General features: G+C 32.9%; 1 protein-coding gene and 1 long non-coding RNA gene across 2 annotated transcripts in view; both read right to left on the bottom strand.

Annotated features, from left to right (window-relative positions):
• Positions 1-24,605, bottom strand: part of LOC120353934 (la-related protein 1-like) — a 48,934-nt gene extending 24,329 nt beyond the window's left edge. The window contains exon 1 of the mRNA XM_039439489.1: positions 23,375-24,605. Coding sequence (XP_039295423.1) covers positions 23,375-23,969 — 595 coding nt within the window. The 5' untranslated portion in view covers positions 23,970-24,605. The remainder of the gene's footprint in view (positions 1-23,374) is intronic.
• LOC120353869 lies at positions 200-23,331 on the bottom strand. The gene is made up of 2 exons (XR_005572660.1): positions 22,025-23,331; positions 200-442 (listed from the first exon to the last, which is right to left on the bottom strand). It is a non-coding gene; the product is annotated as an uncharacterized LOC120353869 (long non-coding RNA).
• Positions 24,606-25,590: the final 985 nt, after the last annotated feature.

Below are 25,590 nucleotides of genomic sequence, written 5' to 3' on the forward strand. Positions count from 1 at the left end.
TGCGGCTGATACTCCCTTTGGAAGGGTGAACGCTTGAGCCAATTTCTCTGAATGATTCATATCGAGAGTTGAGTATGAGTAGTAAAATCGCTTCCCAGTGGTTCGGAACCCACCTGAAACTGTAAGTCCATTCATCTCTCGTTATCATCCGCCTCACAAGTCTAGAGCTCATGTGGGCATCAACCTTGGCAAAAAAAAATTAAATACGATCACCCTTAAAACAGCACAGAGAATTATATTTTCACTGACTCTGATACTGATTTACACTTTAGACTGTCTGTATTCCTTACAAATATAACACCAGCGCTTCCCATTCAACCATTAATAACACTTTCAAGACAATCTCACAATAGAAAATATCACAATATCAGGCCTATCACTCACCGGTAACCATAGAATAGAATAGATGATAATCGCCAATGGTAGATTAGAATCAACTCACCTGAAAACAAAGACAAGCTAACTATAGTATATTTACAGGTTAACATTGATATGAATTTTATTTATTTATGTATTTATTTAAAAAATGCATACAGGAGTGGGAACAACAGGCATTATAGCCCAAAACTGTTCTCGATTCAATTCACAAAGTTCTTCATAAGTAACATGAGAAAAAAGTTAATGAAAAGTTCTTTATAAGTAACATGAGAAAAAATTTAATGAAAAGTTCTTCATAAGTAACATGAGAAAAAAGTTAATGAAAAATTAAAAATTAGAACAAATAAGAAATAAAACAATAGGAAATGTTAAGAATAATAAAGAATAATTATTGGCATTGCATTTTATTTTGTAATAGTATTTTCTCATGTTGTAAAATTTGTATTGCTTTTATTATGTATCTCTAAGATGTTGTAATTTTATATTTCTGCCAATAAAACAATATGAGTACAAATAAGTACTAATATCAGAAATAATACAGAATATGATTTAGTAATGAATATGAGAGGACAATAAAACAGAATTTTGTTCCACTCCAAAGCAACACATAGTTAAGAGGAAAAATACTTATGAGAGAAAAATCATAATATGTTATACTGTGATACAAGCCGTGATACATTGCTGTGATACAGAATTGAAACAGCCGTTAACATAATTCAACAACTTCAAGATTCAAGGAACCAAAAGACTCTCCAAGAAAGAAAAAAACAAAGTTGACCGTGAACCACTCCATTTTCTACCTCCTTTCAAATTTCCTTCAATGTTTGTCTCCTTTCTTTCTTTTCTCCACTGAAATCTCCTGTCTCTCTCATTTCCTTTCAACTATTCTCCTCTATTTCATTCTGGAAAGAATCAGAGCGCCTTTTTGTGAAATCTACCCTGTCGATTCTGGTATCTTCCCACCCAACAATTGCAACCAAACGGTACATCTGAGTTCTCTTCCACAGCAGTTTTCGAAAAAGATACTCGATTTAGAGGATCAAGCTAGCATGGTAGTGGCCAAAGTTTCAATCACCTTCAGGTTTCTCATTCAACTCGTAGAATTTTATAATGTTCCGATTAAACTTTCAATATTGTACTAGAAGATTGAGGTCTACTCACGACTGAATCTGTAAACTTGGAAAATATCCATCAATTCTGAACCATGTTTCAATACCAATTTTCGCTCTAGTTATGAGAAGTTTCAGAGCAAGTTTACAGTTATTTTAAAATAGAATGCAGACATCAAATTAGAAAACATAGGAACATTAGAACTCTCTTGACTTATTGTATCCCAAACAATAAACTTGGCGAAGTGATTGTTTCAAGACATCGGTAATAATTTGAGTTAAAAATAGCTGGCATTCACCCAGAATTCCTAGGTAAACGTCACTGAAGATTACTGATGAAAGTGAACGTTACCGAACAAAAATAAAAAAGCTATTGACTCACTAGTAAACAAGATAATATTAATCGAACTGAAACAATAATAAGGAAACACGTAACGAAAACAAGGAATTGAAATTTGAAAATTTTCGGGTCAAACTCAAGAAATTTAAAATTCGATGAGAAACAAGTTACTACATGATAAATTACAATTGCATTATTACTCTCGTTGTATCATTGATCTGAATTGTTGATAAGTAATGCCTTTTTCTAAAACGTTACACGAATACTTCTTTTCATAACAGAACAGGGTTACTTCAAACAGTTTATATCCAAACAAAATTGTATCAAATCAAGAAAGTTGAAAAATAGACATAATTTTCGTGTAAATTAGAATTTGACATTTTCAAAGTAGTAATGAACTTGATGGAAACCAGTAATATAATCAAGGCTAGGCTATAGGTACGTTCATTTTTCTTGCCTGAATAAAATCTTATGAGAAGATTATTTTTATTTATCTCATCCATTTATTTATTGTAAAAAATACTAAAATTATAATAAAATTTTGACATTGAAGGAAAAAATAGGCTGAGCCTGTACTATTTCTCTCCAAAAATGTTGATAAAAAGTTAATGTTGTCCAGAGTTTGAGGTTATGATATCATACACTGCTTCGTCACTTGATTTTTGATCCAGGAATAATGATTTGAAGATTTTGAATTTTGAAGGTTGACATAATACTTTAAATGAATCACAGAATGTATCACAATGAATAAAAAACTTGAGAAATATTGCACTTATTTGAAAAATTTGAATACAAAATCACAAACCTACTCACTATTATTAAGTTACAGCTCAATAGATAATTTCTTATTTGATCCTAACTAACCATAATTCTATACTCTAATTGGGAAAGTTTATTGTTTACCCAATGTTCAATGTAAACATTTCAACCTTTGATTGCGCGCTAGAATAACTAATCTGTATTGGAGACAAATATTTGTACTTTTACTCCAAATGCACTTTGAAATAACTAACTAGCAGATTGAGAATTAACCACAACTAATTTGCGTATAAATAGAACAATAGTTATTGGAACAATAATTGAAAATAATGATTGGTTGTAGAAAAACATTATTTGAAAAGGTAATACAAACAATAAAACCGGTATAAATTAAAGGCTATAGTTCAACACCGTTAAATGGTTACTATCCGTATTAGATTTCACAATAATAATTGTCGTCCAAGGTAAAAATGTACAGTATTTTTGCAATTACTGTCATTATTGCCAACTTGCGGAAGGAATTGCCACAATTTCCCCTCGACACGTGGCTAACTTAGAAAGGTAGATCCAACTTTGCCATCAACTTATTCAATTTAATGATCTATTTTTGTGTAGAATAATGATAGTTGAAGTACTCAACTAAATTCGAGAAGTACTTCTCGAAATTATCTAATCTCGATTGTTTATGTACTAGCAGGTAAGCCATGCACAGCCAGCCTAATTAAATGCTTGACAAACTGAAAACTTGACATACTGAAATCTTGAAGAATTATAAATAGGCCTATAACCATCCTCAGTAAATTAAGAATCTATATGCAAAATTTCAAGTTGATCATTTCAGTAGTTCAGACGTGATGATGCGTCATTCTTGAATTTCCCATCCACTACGTGTATAAGCCATTTCTTTCCTTTATTATATTAGAGAAGATAGATTTCTATGTCATAAAGGTCTAGTGAATCGAGATAAGATGGAAACACACTCATTGGCATCTTACTTAGCTGAAAAGGTTTAATAACAATTATTATACTAAAAAGCCTGTATCACAATTATGTTAGAAGTATTTTTTCAACGGCGCTGTTGACTTGCACTCGTTGACTTGGTGAAGACTGGTTTTGATTGGGGTACAATTTTTCCACCAAAAAAAAATTTCAATCTCAAAACTGAATTCTTTGTTCTGTTGAAGAACATTACTCGACGATTTGACTTGACAATTACTTTAAAAACGTTCTCTTGGAGAAGAGCTTAATTCTCTGCTAAAATTATAGCTCTAGTTTGAAAGCTCCGCCCACTGTGGGTGTGCCTTGTCTCGACATCAACCTTGATTGGTCAACCAACTACCAATCATATGGCTCCATACTTTATTTTCACTAAATATTTTGTTGCTTCCAGTTGATTTGAAATTTTTAAGGTGGGGTAGCTCCGGAAACTAGTTTCTAATTTTTTCAATAAGTGGTTATGACAATCTCAAGGTATTCTATTTTACATGGATGTCTATCACAACCTCACCATCTACAACACTTGCATCTGCAAGACATTGTTCTAATTTTGATACGCTCGTGTTGCTAAGATGCAGTACTGTACTGAACCCTCAAGAGCCTCAATATGAGTCTGTCAATAAAACAAAGCTTTATAGTTTATTCTTACAGCAGTTAACACCTCTAGCCATGTAAAGCACACGGAAGGTGTCACATGTTAAAGAATGATATTGATTCTTAAGAATGATTTGATACTGGTAGATTTTATTACTTTCCTAGTTTTATGCTCACTTCTATGATTCGTTTTATTACTGTGTTAAGCGATAAAATAGATCATATAACGACATAAAAATACCGTTAGGATGAAATCCAGATATCTAATAAAATATAAGCCATATTCTTCCAAGATTTGTTGCGTGAATCATTTCAAATATCCGATCGTTGATTTGATGTTCAATACTTAAAATAGAAGGTTAAGTTTTATATTAGTGACTAAAAAAGACACTTTCATTTCATAGGTGAACTTACTATTGTGATGGATATCCCAGTATATCATTCTATGTAAAATATAAAAATATGACATATGTTTAGGTCTGATTTTTTACAGATATTCATAGATTTCATTTATAGACAGTCTACATGTCCAAGTCGTCATTATTAAAGTATTGAAAACTTGATAAAATATACCAGTAGTAATAACTCGAGATTTGAGATTCGAGACTTCAAGATTCAATATTCGTTTCAAAATATTGAATGTTTATTTATATGAGTAAGCCACTCCATTCTTTTACAAGATTTGTAAAATGTTGAAATTGTTCTCTTGAAATCAAGATTGAAAATGTTGAAATGCATGGCTCTTTCCATATAAGTTGGGAAGATAATTATTCGAATTGAAAATGTTCAAATAATTATCTTCCCAATATATATATGTGGAAAGAAACATGCATTTCAACATTTTCAATCTTGTAAAAGACGATAATTTGAACATTGTGCAACTCTTGTAGAAGAACAGATACTTTGAAGTACTACAAAAAAATACTCTGAAGAGGAATATTAAAAAACTCTATGAAGAAATAATATTCAAAAATACTTTGGAGAAGAGTATTCTAAAATACTTACAAGAAAACTATTCAAAAATACTTTTGAGACAAATTCTTGAAAACAAATCAATACAAAGATTCTGGTGTAAAGAGCCAAGTTTTCCACATAAAAAAAAATCCTTCATTCATTGAAATCCGCTGACTCTGAATGAACTTTGATTCAAATGAAGTAGTGATATAAATACAGTATGCAGTAGTTGTTGATGATAGAAGAGTAAATAAGAAGCTCTGTTTCATTTTGAGAGTTTATGATATCACAAAAACTAGATTGAAGAGGAAGAAAAGGTAACATTAAGCGCTCATACATAATCAAAACTTCTAAATCAAGAAATAAACAACGATTGTTCAGAGCAATGTATTTGAATAGCGTCACCACCAACACACCAAACTCCAAAAAGAAATTTATGACCGTAAGTCGACTACTCAGCCTTGAAAGTATTTCGAGCAAATGTTTTCAAAAAGAAAACGGTTCTGACATTCAGTTAAGAGCTCAAGTTGTTTTGTTTTACAATGTAAGCACTTGAGGCCGATGCTACACTGTGCTGGGTGACTTGGCCAGAGAGACAAGTTTGCTTCACACCAATCAGCTGTTTTGAATTAAAATAAACTCTGGTTTAGATCGCCATGATGATCGCTATATTAATATTCTTCACAACATAAATGTAAGTTATATTGTGTATTTTTGAACAATGCATTTTTCAATGATGAATTTTTATACTTGGAAGAGTGATCCTGATGGAGGACTGATCTCCAAATTGATAGCTGGTCTGGAATCACCATGAATTCTCCATGAGAACAGCTGTTTTGAGACTGAGAAAATTCCATTTTCTATGTTGATTTGAGGAGTTATGACCATCCAATCCCAAATAATCAAGTTTGAAGTGATACATTTCAATCCTTTATTTCGAGCAACGTATACTGGTTTTGATGTTCAAATTAATCTCTAATCATTCCTGGACAGTCTCCAAAATAAAACAGAAAAAACTCTGGAATGCTGCACCAACAAAGATCACACATCAAAAATCAGCTGATCATATGAGCTTGAAACAGCTCTTTTCATGTATAATTTAATAATAATTTTGAAAAATCAATTTGGAGATAGTAAGAGTATACCATTCAAAGTATACTGCACCCTGAGAATGCCATTTAAAAATATAATATATAGTTCTAAAATACACAATATCTACCTATAAATCTTCCCAATTCCAGAAAGAGAAAACATCTTGAAACAAAATAATACGATCTTATTTATACAGGATAGGAAAACAGACAATTCTATAGAATTGAGTTCATATGAGTTTTTTTTTCAATTTTTGTGTAGTTGATATTTTGGTAATTGTTCATATTAAATGAAAAAGACTAAGAAATTGTCAAAAAAGATTTATTGATACTTAGAAACCAGTCTTTCCAAGTATCAATAAATCTGTGGTTTTTTGACAATTTCTTATTCTTTTTCATTTAATTTATATGAGTTCATAGAGTTCATGAATTTATTGTAGAGATTACTTCGTTTACAAGTTTTATGTGAGACTTCACTACCAAAATGAAATTGATTTTTCGATAGAGTTCACAAAATTATACTGTACTTAAATTCAAAAAATCGAATAAAAAGAAACTTTTTCCAAATAATGAAGATGTTTCAAAATCTGAACAAGTTTGAAACTTATTAAATCTTATTCAAACAAATCCTCCAATTAATCACGTGATAGTTTACGAAAATTACTATAGACTAATTGGTAGCAGAGCTATCATTCTTGCAACAAGAGAGCTGGTTGATAAAATCCGATATTTACGTTGAATTTATCAAATATTGCGTTAAAAATAACGTCGAGCATGGGCAATGGGCCAACATTTAACAAGCAACATTTCAGTTGTGGGCGCGATATGAGAATCTATTAGCACTCAGCTCAAGCCACGCTTTGACGCCTCAACTCCAATAAGCTGTATCCACACCAAGTGCAACTTTCAACTCAACTTGCAACTTCTTTCCTAGTCGCCAATAAGCTTTATCCACACCAAGTGCAACTTTCAACTCAGCTTGCAACTTCTTTTCTCCTCGCCAATAAGATGTATCCACACTGCGTGCAATCTTCAACTCAACTTGCAACTTCTTTCCTCCTCTTGAAAGGCGACAACGTGTGCAACTTTCAAGTCGACTTGCAACGTTCCCTACTCAGCAATAAAGTCGATGAAGCTGTATCAAAGTTATGTGCAACATTCATCGATTCTATCATATTACAAAACTATCAAAACCGCCCAGCAGGCTTGAATTCAAAACTCCTATTCCAATTCATACAAAGGAACATTCACATTATTTTTGAACTGAACTATTCACATTTCAAACATGAAAACCTTTAATTTTTCAATTTAAAAATATTGATATGAGTCCATGAAATCAACACCCTAGACTTGCAAAATAAACATAAAAATCAACTGGCTCTTTCATCCCTCTATTTGAGTCTTCTTACCACGTTTACATGATACTAGTTTAGTTGACCGAGGACAATCGTACCTGTTTACACATTGTCAGTTCATCCTATAAGCCTGGTTTTTCACTAGTAGAGTTAGTGGTCTAGTAACTGGCATACTTACTCTACCGAGCTAACTCTACTCTAATTACTTGGTCGGGGAACTGCTTTTACTACAATTGAGAATAGTAGGTAATAAAGTGTGATGTCTAGTGAACAGAACTAACCTTAAAATGTCAACAATTTTTAATAAATTAACACTTTTTTATAAATTTATACTTTTTAATAAATAATAATACTTCTTAAACTTGATAGCTTACGGCACGACTCTACTACTCTATAAGCTCGAGACTGATTTCATTAGCATAGTAGTGGTAGAGTAGAGTGACAAGCGGTGGTGGAGGAAGGCAAGTGGTAGAGTACTATCCCACGGTGATATCCCACTCTACTCTACTAAAAACTAGTACTCTACCATGAACGTTTTCATTGGGAGAGTTCACAAGACAGTTAGTACTTACCCATGGAACTCTACCACTAACTCTACTAATGAAAACGAGAGGCTATAATGCTGGATCAAACGTGTGTACATAAGAATACTATCATAATTTAGAAATTCAGCTTATTATACATTTTCTGTGGGGGCGACTTTTCTGGACCACAATTCTATTTAAATACACAAGCTTTTTACCACCAGAGGTAGGTCAAGAACGGGCAGGAGCTTTGAAAGTGTTTGCATGACACTGACGGAGCTGATGTTAGACTCCAGATGCTATATCACATCAAATCGTTTATTGCACAAAAAATGCATAGTACAATAAATAATCTTTTTGAATATCGAGATTTACTTAAAACTGTCAACATTACGCAATTGAATAACATCATTGCTAAAAGTTCTTTTTTCCGCTTTTGTGATTGTAAAAATCATACTTAATTGAATTAAGTAACACTACAGTATAATTAGTGTTTATGATGCTATCTATCTAGAGAAAGTTGGAATAGAATTGAAAAATCAATCGTTTATTGAATGAATAAGCTACCTTAAGCAAACCTTGAAGAGGCTGCTTGACAAGGTACCATACAACTAATTAATACAACTAGCAAAGTCAACTATATATCCAGATTCAATAACATTGGCAAAAACTGCATATTAAACCATTTACCAGATTGAATCTCTAATGTTGAGGCATGCAACATGTATGTTTCTATCCCGTGCAACATGAGGCATGCATCTCGATGACTGAATGTTCACTGAGACCGGATCTACAACAAGCCATCCAACCGCACGACATTCAAATATCTCACATTCTGATTTTTTTCAACCGATATCGTCCACAACCACACAGCTGCAAACTGTACCGGTTTTTGCATTTCACGAAAAACAACAAAAAGAAGAGACATGAGGAGTAGGAGGAGGAGGAGGAGGAGGAGGAGGAGGAGGAGGTGGAGGAGAAACATGGGAAGGAGAAAGAATGAGAAGAAAGATGAGATGGTGGATTATGTATGATGATGATGATGAGGGAGAGAGGAGGAGGAGGAGGAGGAGTAAGAGGAGGAGGACGATGTGGAGGAGAAACATAGAAAGGAGGTGACAGGAGGTGAAACAGAGAAGAAGAAAAATGAAAAGGAGATGAAGAAGAATTCTATCAAAGCCAAGTGAATGTGAAAACTGAGTTACAAATCTCATTTTTCGTTAGGTCATTCCCCTAATAGTTTAAATAAAGATAAAATGCTTTGATAAGGTTCGAAAAAGAGCTTTAGATCATTTTTTCATCCCCATTATAAGAAATTATAATGGAATGAATTTATATTAAAGTATAAAAAACTCTTTACTGCTCCTATAAGATAAACGTTTGTAAATCTAAGAACGTACGTTAATCTATGTACTTCAATAATTGAATTTGAATTTCTAATCAAAATTAATATTTCTTCAGTTTAAATGGAGGAAGGGAAAATGATCAATATAGTCACAACAGGTCACATAGTGTGATATCAAATTATAATGGAGGTGATCCCTGACAAAAAACACAATGTTATACTTGTAGAGTCACTGTGTAGTGATAAGTCATAAGCCCAATGATCACAAATTTATACATCTATGAAGCTGTATAAATTTCTCCTCTTTCTTTTGTCTTTCTTTCCTCTTTCTCCTCCACGTGCCAGTTGCACAACAGCCGGTTAAATTTTAACCGTGATTAATTACACGAGAACCAATATGAGAAGCCATCTAAACGCCTTTTCGTGAAATTAATCACGGTTAAAATTTAACCGGCTGTTGTGCAACTGTGCCCAAGTTTCTTTCTTTCTTATTCAGAATCCCTTCAATCGTTCAAAATTAGGTGAATGAGAAGCATTGATATTGTTTATGAGGAATCCTGACGGTTTGAAGTGAATATCACTAAATATGAAGAATTATTATGTAAATCAGTACACATCTTCAAAACACAGTTAACTTGTAATAAATATGACAAGAGAATAATGTTTCATACAACGATAAAAAGATAGACAGTTGCAGTGAATAAAAAGATAATTGAATGTTTCGAAAATCTAATGGAATTTTTTTACTTTCCTGTCTCATCGCATTGACTGAGTCAAACTTATCAATGATAATGTAAAGGTCATGCGACATTTACAAAGATAGGTTGCATTTAAATTTAATTATGAGAATAAATTTTTCTACGACTATTGTCCAATATCTATGAGAAAGGCGGGGAAAATCAGAGAGTTGAGTAATAATACAGTATAATTATTGATTAAAATAATTTCAATTACTTTATTCTGATTAATTATTAATATTATTTCGTATTATTCTCTGTGTTTAAAATAATTTTCAGTAGGCCAAGCTAGTGAATGAAAAGGGGGACAGATAGAGAAAAGCAGAGAGAAAGAATAATTGTTCTAGAATGGAAAGAAGTGAAGATTCACTTTCCAATTTCAATATCATAATACAGAACTCAAGTTTATGACACAAAATTAATAACAAAAGTATGATAAGAGATAGCATAAGTATAGTAATAAGTAATAACAGAAGTAAGATAAATACAGTAGTGATAACAGATAAAGGAGAGAAAGATAAGAATGAATCATTCTTATATTGGTGAGTGATGTTGACTTCTGGGTTATGGTGGATATTCCATATTTAATTAAATCATTGATCGGAGATCAAAACAATTGTTCAACGTAATCTAATGTTGTTATCATAACCGTAATATTCCGATAGTGAATCACATTCATTAATAGAGAAAGTCTTGTTGATTATGATTGTGACCATTGGAGTTGACCGTAAACAAAAATTAGAACAATGACACTGCCAAACGTTATCCAACCTATCAATAACTTATCACAATATCAATAACTGAAAATATATAACAGAATAAACATTAAAACGTTGATTGTGATTATTAGAACGAGTTTTCAATTACAGTGACCTGCATTTGAATGAATTCAGATGAATTTCTAGTGATTTTTACTTTGAAATTTACCCGTATTACTCCGCCCTTATTAAAGGCAAATTATTCAATTTTATAATAATAATACTGAGGGTGATGCCCACATAAGCTATTGGGTTTGTGCGTGGGTAATAAGTGAGAGGGATGATGATGATGAGAGATGACGACTACTTTTTAGGTAGTCGGGACCGACGACTAATCGTCTCCTCTGAAAGACGGGAATAATTGTTATTCCTATTCAAATTTCAAATGCAATATTCAAAGGTAACGAGAAATATATAGATGATTTTGAAGGATACAAGAGAAAAATACAGTACTGATAATAATAAATATATCATTCATTGTACACACAGCAAAATACCTCACACCAACAGATATTGCATTATCAAATTTTTCATTGAAGTTTTTCACATAATTTGATTGGGAATTTAGTTTTGCACATTATGTGTATGTTTTAGCGATATGGAGATCCAAATAATATCTTGTGATGCAATACAAAGTCAAAATAGTTTATTTATTGATTAAGATTTGCTAAATCATCATTCTCAATTGTAATGTTGTGCTAATTCATTTAATGCACATTAATATTAACAGTTTACACGCTTTATGATAACAAATGAATGAAACAATAATTTATTCGACCATCGCACCATGTTCCATGTACAATCAAATTAAGTCAATAGGAAGCAATAACACATCAGAACTTTTATTGTAACTGATTTCAATAAATTGTACTGTACTTCAAGTATTGAAAAGTTTGAGATGAATATTTTCACGATTTTCCATTTTTCACGCTTAGCACGGCTACAGTCTCAGTGCTATAACACAAGCAGTTGCGTCTTCATTGAAGTATATCAATTAAATTAAATTCAAATGATTTATCATGTATCATGGCATATTTATCAATAGTCAAGAGCTAGTTGGATTATTCTTTCGGGACTGTTTCTTTATTGAAGAATCTTAACTAAATGTTTCAACTAGGTTGTGATAGTATTCAGTATTCTCAACTTTCAGACGAGTTGATCAAATTCAACTTCAAATAAACAAAACAATGGGACATAAAACTAGCAGAAACTAATAAAAAAATAATGACTGAATCAAACTGGTTTTGATTTCGACTTCTAACTTCGCAATCATACTGAGATTTGAACTGAAAATCGTAATAATGACAACAAAATTTCTTCCAGAGTAAGTTATAGAAATATAATCGAGTCTTGAGTCCATCTATAAGCCCAATATCTATCTACTACATGTGATGTAAAATTGTCGGGAATTTAAGATTGAGAAAATATACCCAGGGATTTTGTAATTTGCATTTTTTGTAATTGATAACTTTAGTCTGCATGTCAATGGGGAAGAAATATTCTCGAAAAATCATAGATTCCTGGGAATTTAGAACTTTTAAGCAGAATGACTAAAAATGCATTCTTTCATTGAACCAAGTAGCAATCACAAGTTATAAGTTGGAAGTTGTAAGTTATATAAAAATGATTAAAATAAATAACTTTGAACTTGATTATTATGCTTATGATCAAGATTATGATTGTTACGATCATGATGATTATGTTAAAGTGATAACCATCATGATGATTATGATAATTATTGTGATTAGGATCATGGTAATTATAATTATTGTTATGATGATGATTATTTTAATATATGGTATGGTCATGATGATTATGATTATGATCATTTTTGGAAAAAATGACAACTAATAAGGTATGAATAATTCCTAGATGCCTGACATTACAAACATTAAAAATTAACTGAATTGAAAGATATTTTGAAATGTTCAATCTTTGCCTCAAATCCTCTCCATTTTTCCTCAGTTTCCTGACAGCATTCAAATCGTTTCAAACCAGCAAAACTCACCTAAGCTTATTTGACAATTATCTATACATATTTTTTAGCCCATCTATTAGTTCTACACCTATTTTTTCTCCCACATTTTTTCTAGCCATACATTCTACCTACGTCAGTATTACATTATCACAGGCAAGAACAATCACGTTCAAAAGCAACAAGCACGTCCATAATCAAAGTGAACATAATCATTCTCCCACAAAATTCACACGAAATGTTTCTAGTATTTTTAGTAGCATACCAAATAGACTATAGCATCACATTTTCACCATTATATACTTCAAATCTGTTCCTCCTTTTCAATGTTTTTTTTTTATAAAAAGAACTAGGAACAAGATCTCCATAATCTATAAGTCACAACCTGCTGCTAAGTTTATAATGTACCGATGATGGTTTGATAATTCGTTTAGTAGCTTGGATTGAACACTGTCTATGTACCAATGTGCATAACATTGGTAATAAAAACAATATAAAAACTTGTAGTACCCTTTTATTAAAACATTTTAAAAACTTTAAACTTTAATGTATGGTACTACAAGTTTTTATATTGTTTTTATTAATTTGAATAAAGTAGCCCATAGTGATTTTATAACATTAGTAGTATTTGATAAGCTAAGTAGTATTTAATTATCCTCGTATATGAGATCCAAATTACCATAATCATACTATCATAACCTGATCATACTGACCATAACCTAGCTTACTCAGCCTACTATTGAGTGTTTATAAAATAAAATAGACTAGTAAATATACTTTGGTAATTCGTTTAGTAGAGAGAAAACTTTCTATGCAGCAAATAACAGTACAGAATTTGTGTATTTCATAAGCGGTCATCACCCACCTCAATACAGGAACAAGCTTTCAAGATAGTAAATAGTTTTGTTTTCATATAGAAGAAAGAATTTGGAATGTCATTAGGCTAACAACTAATATCCCACCTAGGCTAGCTGTCCATCAACTAAAAGCGATCTGATATTTATTTAACGTCATAGCACAGTGCCTATAAGACGTTCCAATGCTATATAATTGTACACCAGAGGTTGTGTGAATTTCCATTACCTAAGGGTCAGTCGCACAAATTAGAAGATTCAAAGTTGATTGAAGAATGGATTGAAGAAAGTTGAAGAATGGATTTTTTGTTATGCTGGGATTCTTTTTGAAGAACTATTTCTTCTTCTAACCATCTTACCACTTTTTTAGGTAATGCTTGATATTCTAAATTTGAAGTCTAGTATCTTTACGTGAAAGTTTCGTTGAATGGATTTTACAAGTTTATTTTTAGTTCTTAAATATAATCACTTGAGAGCTGCTCATCACTTACATACAGTATTCTTTTTAATCACTGATTACAGAATAAATTGTAGAATTCAAGCTATTTGAATAAGGTATTCAATACGTTACTGTACTATTACAGTATTCTTCTCTCTCACTCTCTCTCTTTTCTCTCGCCTTTCTCTCTCTCCACTCTCTCTTTCTTTTCTCTCGCCTCTCTCTCTCTTTTCTTTGTATTTATGCCAAAGTGAAAAATATATAATAACATACTTTCAAATATCATGGTATTTCAATTTTGAGTTGCATTTACATCAGTCACATACATGAGCCTTGAAGATTTGTAAAAAATTATGATTGAATAGAATACATTGAAAATGATAACAAATATTATAATCTAATTCGGGAATAGTTTATTCTCTCTTCCACTTAAATTCAAATTTCTCCTCTCAGAAACCCCTTCAAGACTAGAACCAGAGGGAAAAAAATCAATGTATAATTGGTATAAGGACATGAGATATAAGGTATACACACCCAACAGTATCTTTACTTAAATGAAAAAGACTAAGAAATTGTCAAAAAACTATTGTCAAGTTTATCAGAGATTGACAATGGTGTAATAACCGAAACCGGTCTTTCTAAGTATAATAATTCTGTGTTTTTTGACAATTTCTTAGTCTTTTTCATTTAATATGAATAACTTACACAATATCAACTTCTCAACTACACAAAAAGTATCTTTACTCTATGCTATGAAGGTGAGTGTAAGCATTTTATTCATTTTGAATAGCATAGACGGGTGAACAATTGGTGTGGAGTATTGTAAAAATGGTAATCGATAATTAACTGATCGATTCAGTAACACAATTTTTACAAAATGAATGAACCAGATTAACAAACAGTGAAGAAAATGTACGTCAAACACCTTTAAAATAGGCAAATTAACGTCACAAATAAGTTGGCGATATCAACCTGGTCAACTACTAGCAATATATTACAGTTTTCCTCGTGTGATGTTAATTGATATTCCAGATTATTAATTGGCTATTGTCTTCCAAGGAACACCGTTAATTGAATTCAGCCGTGCTATACTATCTACGACAAGAGTAGTAGTCTGTTGGGAGATACGACCTACAAAGGATTCTGCTCTAATGACTGCGATCGATTCAAACTAATTAACAACTAACGAATTTCCGTGCTTCGAGTAAAACATCATTTCAACCAAAAAATTAAGGATCAAATAATGTAGATTTAATAATAAACTATAATAGAAACAATTCTAGAATATAGTTACATTATAATCTGGGAACCATATTGAACCTTTCTTGAAACAGAATCATCAAAATTAACGAATAAATGAAATTACAAATTAAATTGATCAGTCAAAGACATCAATCTTTGAACTCAATAGACAATGACTGAAAGTTGATTTAAACATCGATTACTTTTCTTCGTTGAGAAATTAGAAGACACACGTTTTGCTAATTTGAACAAGAATAAATTCCACATTTATACCGTAACCGCCACTTGTGGAATACAGTGTATGTAGACATATGACATTTGAATTCTGCTCTTCTATTTTCGTTGAATTCAAGGTAGCAAGTTGTCAGGGCTGACATTTCCATAATTCCATCTTCTAAATTCAGCAATATTGGATCTCCTTTTATTCTCAAATCAAGATGCATTTCAAGTTAGATTTCCGTTGAAGCAACATTTTTCAACTACTTATTACGCATCTTATTCAATTTACATTGATATATCAATCCAAATTCGAACATTGAGAAACAGCTATTCATGAAGAGCCTGACATCTTGAAACTCAATGGCCTGAGTTTTATTCAGTGTACTCTATTATCAAAAAAACTGTGATTATACTCTAGTTATGTATACAGTATCTTTGTTCAACCAACGAAATCTGAACAGAATTCATCTATTTCAACGTAAGAATCGCGATTTGAAGTGAAATCAGCTCTGTACAATGCGATCGATTTTCTAGATCAAATTAGAAAAAGAGATTTTATTTTGAAACTCTGGTTTTGCAAGAGCTAAACAATTATACTGATTATAACTAACCAAGATAGCCACTACAAAAAGAATCATAGTTATTTGATTCAACGAATAATGAGGATTTCTGAAACACCAGATTGTACATTTTAATGAAAAGTCTATCACATTTTCTACAAAACTTTCCAATATAGATTTCCAAATTTAAAAACGAATTCATTTCATAAAGTAGGCTACAATATTTTTAGTGGGCCTAAACAATTGCTATAGACAGGAGCAAAACGTTCATGGCTAAAATAGTCCCTCTTCCAATTTAAATTACAGTACCTTCCAATTTACAATGATTATTGTATCTACATGATGTTTCATTAGATTCGGTCCTAGTTGGCTAGTTATCGGCCCTAATTCAAAGAACTTTGAATCCTCCCACTCCCAAGCCTATAAATATTCTGGAAACAATCTGCTTTTTAAAAGAATACATAAATGAATTCAATAAAGAAACATTTCACCAATATTCGACCAGATATAGAAATAATTTGAGAGATGATGCACACCGAAGTAGGCCTACTATGTATGAGCGAGGGGTAAGGAGTTCAGGTATCCGGATGTACAATTTATTGCCATCTCACATAAAAGAAACGTCTCACATAAAGTTTTCAGACTTTTATTGAAAAAAGAGCTGCTATCCATATGTGCCTACTCAGTGGAGGAATATAAAGATTTTTACAAACCTCAAGATGGAGGTTTAAGGAGATAGATAACATTTTACTGTTTGATTAATGACAAATTGCAAATCATTATACCCTTTTACAGGTGGTCAGTAGATGTAGTAATAATATTAATAATTGATTTTTCAAATCATATTCGTTATACTGTGATTTACACTACAGTCCAAATGATTATTGATGATTATCTGCATGATGGTTTATTGTATTTTTCAAATCATAAGTGTGAATAAATGTAATGAAAATACTAATTCAAGAAAATGTTAATCGGCACGCGGCTTATTACAGAAGACATCTGACCGCTTCAAAATCTCGAGGCCAATACGATAAAAACGGTAAAACAAACCTGAGGAGCTACAACATGATACAGATAGTACTTGTGAGTGAGAGAGAGAGAGGGAACGAAGAGAGCGAGTGAGAGACGAAAAGAGAGTGAAAATATTATTAGCAACGTGTCTAAATGTCAAGCAGCAGCAGCAATACTGAGGGGCGGATCCGCGTCTGGTTACTTACTTTTTTTAATCTATCAAGTCTCCACACGAATACATTATTAGCTGACGTAATGCCTGCCTATGTGGAATAATCTTTTAAATCACAAACTGCTTTTAATCTGGACCTCAACAACCTATAATTGTCAAGAAATCCTTAGAATTATGAATTCGACAATTCAATTGTCTAACAAGATAATCACTGACGTGATATTCTTAAAATTAGACATTCTCATTGCAGTGATTTAAATATCATGTGTTGAGTAATAATGATCAAACGATATAATAAACTTTTTCGATAAAAAGAGTAAATAATTCAATGCTGAACTAAAGTGATTTTTCTAGAGATGAGCCCAAAATAGCATACTTATGACATTTTTGAGACTTCTTACTTCATTGATTACTATTTCAGTAATCAATAATCATAACGAGCATTTTCTGAAGGTGATACAGAAAATACTGCATCCTTTCCTCTACGGTGATATCCAAGTGACACAGGAGTTTGAGTTTCTAGTTGAATTGCGAAAGGACAATGATAAAACGAATCTATAAGGAAAATCAACTTCAAACTATAGTGAGGTCCACGTTATAATGGCAGTGTATGATTGGCAATGGTATTGATATACTTGTCTATCATTCAACAAAGCGGATAGCGCTATCTCTTTCTCGCTTTGCTCGGTTACCAGAACGTCTTTTAACAATGTAGAATTAATAATTAATCAACAAAACATTCAATCTTAATTATGAAAATTAATTACGACATTATTGAAAAATCTAATTTATTGCTAAGTTAAATAAAATTGATTAAAAACAAGAATGAACAGTTAATATTACATCAATAAACCTGTATCAGCTACCGTCTATAGAAGGCATTGACAAGACAGAGGATCGGCAACGTTTTTCTCGTATCTTTCTCCACTGCCATTATAACATGAACCTCACTATAACTGCATATCTTATAAATAACATGAATGCTGCCCATTCAATCAATGCTGAAAATTCAAAGTGAATCACACAATCCGTATTTACAGGAAAGTAAATCCCTAATAGAACCAAGCTGACTGTGAAAGATGTTAGTGGTTCTGACGACTGTGGTACAAATGGTCACCCATCCAAAAGGTGTACCGAAAGCTCTACTTGAGTAGGCTGTATACAATCCTAGCCTTAGGGTGTGTGCACACAGAGAGCGGTCAGCGGTCTTAAGAGGATATAGATGTATCTATATAATGGGCCATATGGATAAAACCATAGCCACCTCTAATACAAGGCCCCGGCCTACGATATTGCAACGTCGCAGCGTAGGCCTAGAATCTAATACATGATTGGTGAAAAAGATCAGCTGGTATTTTTTTAAATAGTTTCCACCAATCATGTATTCGATTCTAGGCCTACACTGCGACGTTGCAATATCGTAGGCCGGGGCCTTGTATTACAGGTGGCTATGATAAAACCAAAGCATATGCTCATGAGCATGAGCATGGAGCATAAGGTTTTGCTCATGAGCATTAGGTAGAAGCATAAGCATTTGCTCATTTTTATATGAATAATCTTTACCTTATACTCGTACCTTATGCTTCTGAACTCTGGAGCAAATGCTCACGTATTTTAAAGATTTTTCATCAGCTGATTCGCCTTTGTGGCATTACTTTGGTTTTATAGCTCACAAAAAGCGCTAAATATGCAAGTATAAACACCGCTTGTGTTTGGTCGTCTGCTCTGTTCTCTATCCATGAATTGAATTTAAGGTTAGTTGAGTTCTGAATTTTGAAATAATAGCGTGAAGAAATGTCATCTCTATAATAATCTTCAGCATAATCTTATAATCTCAATAGCCTTCTTATAATAGTCTACACTCTCATCTTCTTAAATGCCTATTTCCTATTACGTGATGGCTATCTTTATATCGGATAGATATATTTTGTATTTATTCTTTTGTAGGAATAATGGTGATTTATATCATGGTTGAATCTAAAAAGAGTTTTATAGTTCTCAACTATTGGTTGTGATCGTATCTGGTAGTTTTCTCTTACACGAATTAGCTGAGCCATTTTACTACGATCAAAAGGTGAAAAGCTGCTCCAGACTAGACTCACCTTTTTTGAAGCATTTGCTTCAAAAGTTGAGCAAATGCTCTAGTTTATTCATACTCATACAACTTTGAGCATAAGCTTTTACTTTTGAGCAAATGCTCAAACTATTTTTTATGAGCATGAGCAAAAGGTTTTGCTCACGTTTATTCATATAAAATGAATCATATGCTCCATATTTTAGAATTATAAGTAAATGCTCAACTTTATTCATATGGCCCATTGTATAAACTTTATCAAAACCACACTAAGGCCGCTGGAACTCGGAACACTCTCTGTATGTACACACCAAGCATACATGTTTTGTGAATTATTGGGTGAATGAATTGAAATTCAATTCCAACTGTTAACATTCCTTGCTTTCCATTTTACATCCAACCAAAGCTGACAGTTATAAGTGAATAATCACCCTAGGCCCGAGAGGAGATCCCAGCAACCAACCGAACGCTATCCTACAGCGCACATTGGAGGTTTGTTAAAAGTTCAAATAATCATTATAAAAAAGTGTCCAACGTAGGAATATTGGCAGAGGCGCCTCTCAAGGTCATTCGGACTACTCGACGACCTTGGTGAACCCCAACAGCTAACTACGTGGCTAAGGTCCCCCCTCTCACCACCAATCACACTTCCAACATCACAGTTAGCAATCACATCAGCTGTTCGCGCGCACAAACCACAGACACTCGACAGACTGGCAGCGCACAACTTGTTTATGTAATACACACGCAATAGAATGGAATGCCACTGATTACCTACAGATTAACGCACCAAAATTAACTCACTACAGACTGGACGTATACAATTAATTGAATGGTTCTCGTTTTCAGTGCCTGTAAAACTGAACTATAGGTGTCCCGTCCCCCCGATGGATGCTAGCATAATTCTTGATGAATTGATTTTTTAGCTGGGGATGAGATCTACATGATCCTTAGTGTGATTCACGTTAAAAAGTCATCACCTAACTAACATTGGTTTGTTATCCTTATCTGTCATTGGTTAAAGGAGGATATTATCCTTTTCTAACTCCCCACAGTTACCAAATACTGTGGTCTGTGGGCTGTTAAGAATATTCAATCGCAATTATTAAAATGTATTGTTACATCAAAGGGATGTATAATGATTTTCTTGATGGTTATAAATTATGTTATTAACTATTGATCATTATTAACAAAATCGCTTAGATAAGCTAAAAATTGATCAGATAAGTTAAGAATCATGCGCCTGCTACCCCCGTTGGAAGGGTGACCGCTTGAGCCAACTCCTCTGAATATGATTCTTGAATTATAAAACCGCTTCACGGTGGTTCGGAGCCCACCTAAAACTTTACGGTACATTCATCTCTCATTATCATCCACCTCATTACCCATGCACAAGCCCAAAGCTCATGTGGGCATCAACCTCAGAAAAAAGCCTACACCAGGATGACTTGAATCACACAGCTATCTACTGTAAGTTATAAGGAGGTGTAAAATGAAACTTGGCAACTTTGCCATCCTATCATTTCCAATGCGTTTGAAGCGTGAATCTGACGATGTATTCAGTGCCTATACAACTAAAATATAGGTGCCGCAGATGCTAGTTAAATATTATTCTTGATAAATTGTTCTTTAGCTGAGGATGAGATCTACATTATCCCGAGGCTTGTGCGTGGGTAATGGGAGGAGTACTAATAAGAAATGAATGGATTTCGTTTTTTTACAATCAAATGTGATAAATAATATTCATGGTTGATGAATAGCATAGAAAAACGATTAATGAACAATGGATTCATTCATTCTGAACAACAAAAGAGACAACATAATACACCATAAAGCAGACAAGACAAACCATAAAACAGATAACATAAACTATGAAACAAAGTTATGATCCAGGCTTGAAGCCACCAGCTGAAGATAGAACTTCACTACTCTCTTATCATGTATAGTATTTTCTTTTATTGCACAATAACTATAAGTTCTAGGGAGTGAAACAATTGGAGCTACATGAAGATGAACATTGACGGCATTGCTTGGCGGTGACAAAACCTTTATTAAAATAAAATGAGTTTGTCACTAAAAAAAATTTGTTCAGCCAAAGTACTGACAAAGTACTTTGTCCTGGAATAAGTTCAATCTTAGAAACCCTTCATGAAAACTAATCAATGGACATTTCGCAAGAATGTGGATTGGAATTTATAATTTTTATTTCACGAAATTTATATGAAATATACAGTTATTTAAGACTTGCATGAATTAGGTATTATTTGAAGTCTCAAGTCAGGTCTACACCCAAGATAACACAGAGACTAAAAATACCACAAATCACTAATCCTATAAAGTGCCGAACAAGAGAATAAACAGGAAAAAATGTCATTGCAACACTCAATAAATTATTAAACTCAGTAAAACTGAAGTGAAACAGAAAAAATAAGAGTTCAAAACTCGCAATGAAACAGTAAAACTTCATCACAGTTCAAATTCATAATCTTGGAACTAGTACGGTATTGAACTTTATGGAGCCACAAGTTTTACTACCAGAGTTTGCATACAGTCTGCGCACAAGGCGTAAGTTACAGATTGCCAACAAAACACAGATTCGAAAACAAAACAAAAGACAACATGGACCGGCAGATGAGGGCAATGAGCAACGTATAGCACACAGCAGTGAGGTGCCGACTATTTCAGACTAATAATGATTATATCATCAGCAACCGCTCTGCAAATAGATTGCATGACTGGGGGCGGTACCTCCCTCACCAACACCTCCCCCCTAACAACCTCTAGTAAGTCAACTTCAACCCCCTGTCCAATGCCCCCTCAACAAAGAATGACGGGAAATTTATCTGGCACTGCGGTACTGGTTAGTACTGTATTATTATATTACCGATATATTAAAACAAACTAAAAACAAAACATTGGTAGGAAGAGTGGACAGGAATCAGTGTAGTTTATCATTCTCACATAATATAGGTACAATACCTTTAACTTACCCGAGCCAGCCAGGTCACTCGATATTATTGTTTTTAATTGTGGGTAGATAGATTGAACCAATTTTCAGTTTATTTTTTTGTTTTTCAAATGAATGTATTTTTATCTTTTTATCAATTAAACTATAGGTTAAACATAATAAACTATTATGTCAATAAACAACAATGACTCCAATAATGACAGTCTTGAGTATCTCTCACTTTTGTGTCCAAAAAGTACCTACTCATTATTTCATACATTCAACTCCGAAAATAAAGACGAAAAGTGAGCGACACAAAAGTTGTGCTCAAAAGTTTAACATATATAAAGAGTATTTCAATTTAAAACATACGGTCTGTCTAAAAAAGGACCTTTTGGGTACAAGCATACACATATCATATGGTTGTCAAAGCCACAATACTACTCTACTATCAAGAATGTGTTTTTCAAATATATTCTCAATCAAGAACAAAGTTGGTTATTGCTAACACATGAAATGGACCAAGTATCTACTTTTATTTTTGTAGTTGATTTTTAGATACGGAAAAATAATATTTTTAATACAGTAAATGCTCTAATAATATGATGAAAAACCTCGCTTATATCCAAAAAGAAAATGTCAACAATTGAGTTTGAAAAAATTTACAATTGTCACAACTACATCCAACCCAAATGCGTATTCCACCTTCCTCAATGAAGATAGCCAATGCAATTCAGTAAGTTTATCACGTTCTGAAATCAAAATAATGAGAAAAAAATACCGGTATGCTTAGCTTATGTAGGCCCTATACATTTAATAAGGGCCTTATAAGGCACACCATAAAAACCATAAATTTAGAATTAAATTACGCCCCTTTGAAAGTTGAATAGGCTACTGGAAAACAACATAAACAGAAATGACATTTGAGATGAACTCACCAACTATTCCTTGTTGATGCGGCTGAAGAACCCTCTTTTCGTTGGCAGCGACGGCGGTGGTGGCGACCGTTGGGGGGACAGGGGCAGATGCCCCTTTCTCAGCAGGTTTGCCAGTTATCACAGAGGCAGCATTTTTATTACTCGTCCACGGATTAATCTTTGGTAAGGGCGCTTCGACTAACCTTTTTTTCTCCTCAGGAACTTCGGTCGTTTCTATGTTCTTTGCGTTTTCATCACACAGACTAGGTTTCGGTTTATCATCACTTTTGTCAACACCTGTCTCTTTGACATGATGTTTCACTTTATCGGCAGAGGGTAACCTTTTAACACTTCTACTATTTGCAGACTGTATTTGCGGAAAGTCTTCAACCGGGGGATTTGAGCACTGTTTGACGGATTTAGTTTGACAACTAGTTTTGGACTTAACCTCAACATGCACAACACTTGGGTCAGTGCTCGAAGTGACACCCGATGCGTTTATATTCTCTTTATTGGAGTCCATGTTTTTAGCATTTAGTACGGCACCAGCGTAAGAACCGACACTGTCTCTGCTCTGAGAGCCATCGCTCGACTGACTGGCCATCGGAGCAGCCATTTTCAACGGCAGCCGAACAAGGCGAAGACAGGCGCACGAGGTGGTTAGACCGACACGAGGAAAACCTAATCACTGATTTAGCCGGAGGCTACAGTCAAAGCCAGTGATTACAAAAAGCATATGCAATTGTCTTCTACTAAAACAAATAAATACACTAAAATTCGCCAAATGCATAACTAATTCAACAATCAAAAAAATATATTACGGATATAAACAATATGTTGTTCGGACTACGCATCATAACAAAGTTGCTATCACGACGTTGATGAATGATGAAAAGAGACTTTAACAAATAACATCACAGTAAAGTTTTACTTACAACAATGATATAAATAAAAATAATGTTACTTTTACACACAATAATGCACAAACGTCACAACACACGGCACAACCTTATCCAGACGGGAATGAAAACAAGTCTAGGCAGTGTGTGCACAACATTTGACCGAGTGCGATTATAACTTCTAAGAAGTAATAGGGTAAGTAAACTTGTCACACACAATCATTATCATTCAAAAACACTACTTTTACTCATTAACTCTTGTAAACAACAATAAAACTACAGAAAATACATTTAATTTTTATTCTTAACCATGTGGTCGTACAAAATGGATACAGATACGCTGTTATAAACACTCGCCAGATGGTAGCACAAATTGGGACAACTGCGCATTACTACAGCGCAGTGTTATTGTTTGTAAAAATATATTTTCAAATGTTTTTGTTCCTCATTATACAAAATGATAGTCAATTTGAAATTTTTCAAATATTGAATTGATGTTTAAAGATCGATTTGTCTGATAGTTGACATTTCCAAACAAACTAGAATTATTATTGATATTAGACCAGGTTGACCGATCAGCTGATACAAAAATCGAACGCTTGAACCGCGAAATTTGAAAGTACACTTATATACATGGAATATTGATTGAGAAATTACCAAGATAACTAATTTTTCTACTTGAAAATTATGCCTAATATTGAATTGTTTTAAAAAGTAATTATCTTTTTCTAGATATATATTTATTTATCGAGCTAAAAAAAGTCGAGTGGTAATTTACTCTCAAGTTTAGACTACAGTATTTGGATAACTGGAGGTTGTTGAATATATATAAAAAATAGCGTTAATTTCAAATACAAATCCACGAAATCTTAGGGTGAAAAGATATTTATTGAGATATTCTCCGTTGATCATTACTAGTTATAAAAAACTATTGGAACAAAATTGTCTATTATGGAAGAGCCTTATCAATTTATTGAAATACAAGTATATCAAGTGACACAGAATGGTAATTAAAAAAAATGAAATTTATTCAAATTATAAGAATAATTATTGAAACATCAAATTTTGCCATTCAAGTTTCATTAGATTGCCATACAATTCAAGTTTCATTGCCATACATTCATTAGGTAATGGAATGTATCATTCTTTGAAAATTACTTACCGTTTGCCTACCTACCTTTTACTTCTTTATTTGGCTTCCTTGTATCTCCTGCACAAGTCCCGTTTAGATAGAAACATATTCTTGAACTCTGTTTCATTGAAGATTTAATCCAGAATACTTTACATTAATTCATCTAAAGTTTATGGTCATTTTAAGTAGGTACTTTAGCTTTGAAA

Source organism: Nilaparvata lugens, chromosome 12 (genome assembly GCF_014356525.2).
Source record: "Nilaparvata lugens isolate BPH chromosome 12, ASM1435652v1, whole genome shotgun sequence".
Lineage (NCBI taxonomy): Eukaryota > Metazoa > Arthropoda > Insecta > Hemiptera > Delphacidae > Nilaparvata > Nilaparvata lugens.